This window comes from Zychaea mexicana (assembly GCF_025766255.1).
Source record: "Zychaea mexicana strain RSA 1403 chromosome Unknown BDB00scaffold_140, whole genome shotgun sequence".
NCBI classification, from domain to species: Eukaryota; Fungi; Mucoromycota; class Mucoromycetes; order Mucorales; family Lichtheimiaceae; genus Zychaea; species Zychaea mexicana.
Genome location: NW_026516803.1, coordinates 54,797 through 56,491, shown reverse-complemented (window position 1 = coordinate 56,491; position 1,695 = coordinate 54,797). Strand labels below are relative to the sequence as shown.

At 43.2% G+C, this 1,695-nt stretch overlaps 1 protein-coding gene across 1 annotated transcript; it reads left to right on the top strand.

Annotated features, from left to right (window-relative positions):
- Window positions 1-1,218: 1,218 nt before the first annotated feature.
- Window positions 1,219-1,695, top strand: BDB00DRAFT_878571 (uncharacterized protein; the record flags this gene model as incomplete). The annotated part of the gene is made up of 1 exon (XM_053127749.1): window positions 1,219-1,695. One exon carries the CDS (start codon window positions 1,219-1,221, stop codon window positions 1,693-1,695), a length of 477 nt encoding a protein of 158 aa, XP_052973683.1.

Sequence of the window (1,695 nt, the reverse complement as noted above, 5' to 3'; positions counted from 1 at the left end):
TTTTAATAAGGAGAGTAAAGCACAAAAATAAAAAGAGATTAAAACGAGAAGACAGGAATAGTGTACTCGCCTTTTTTCGGACATGATTTTGATTATCAAAATTATATGCTCGCTCACAGCAGCAGCGGCAGTAGTGGGTGAATGAGCAGAGACCCAGTGCCCCAGAAATTGTGTGCTCTATTTCTGGATGTCGGGTCCCATACACTTTGGTCTGTATTTAATACGTACACGATCCGTGTATGCGCCAAGTCCAAAACACTTTCTCCCCACCCAAAAATCGACAAGAAGCGATTTTCGTACGCGCACACTAGCATCACATCTAAATCAGACTTCATCTATTACAAATGAACCTTCCCCACACATTCTCATCCTTCTTCAAGTCCCGCACTGTGTCTGCTTGTGAAATTTAACGTGCTGCCAAGTCATACCCAGCTTGCTGTCAAGTACACGCGAATCAAGTTGGAGTCCCTATGTGTGTCATTGTTATTTAGAACACACAGGTCTCCGTGATTAGTAGTTGGTTACACAACACCAGCTGCATTTGAGCATCTGGGAGAAATAGCCATTCATGCTGTAGACCCTTATTGTGTTGCCAGTACTGAGCTGCACTCATGCATTGTTCGACATACAGAAAGATACATATTGGTTACTCGGTATTATATAAAATAATGCAAAACACGTGCATAATTCAGGGCTCTCAGCCAGTTATCGAACATTTGCATCCCAGACCCTTTATGTCTCACTGATGTCGTGATATGGTAATTTTTCGAAAGGCACGTTTCACGTCCTATGATAACAACACTGACAACGTACTCGGACCATCATCACAGTCTTCTTCTTCTTTGCTGCAGCAGCTGTAGCGAGATTCATCCTGTCTGTGCGTCAAACCAACATGATGAAGTTCCGTTTGCTACAGCGACACTAGCTATACAGATTGAACATTGATATCAGACTCCTGCAGGGAAAATAACAATGCTCGAAATCGGCGAGGTTAATAACCGAGTAAACCCTGTTTCAATCAACTCAAAACATAATAAATAATGGAAAATACAAACGGTAGTGATAACAAACAATTCCCTTTTGAACTCCTCCAATCCACTCGCTCAACTTTCCTACGTTATCTCACTCTCTAACTGTTTGAATTATATAGTAGTAGTGATCGAACTACATACTATAACAAATAATTCGCAGCACAATACACACACATAAAACCAAACAATGTGGCCACCGACAATGAATCAATACCAAGATCCCAAAGCTGCATCATGCCCTTCCTTAAAACCACCCGACCCAATGTATACAAGACAAAAAACCCACGATATATTTCCGCCGGAAGCGCCTCCCGAATACTATTACTATATTTACAGCAATGGAACAAACACGCCCGCGGGCTCAAGTAGAACTGTTGTTACCGACGAATCTCTCAGCTCCGTTGGTACCAAGGTCGGAAAAGGAGGGGGCAGTTATTCACGACCTCTAACAGCGGCAACGGAGCAGTCGGCCTGGCTTCAGCGACGACGGCGGTTTAGTGCCAAGAGCAGAATCATTCTCGGTACCGTTGGCATGATTGTCTTTCTGCTTATTATCACTGGATTGGTGGTTTGGATCGGCAACGCGTTTATCCTTCCACAAGTGCAGTATACGACCCACTACTCACAAAACACAAAAGGCATGAATTCAACAACTCTTAGCTAG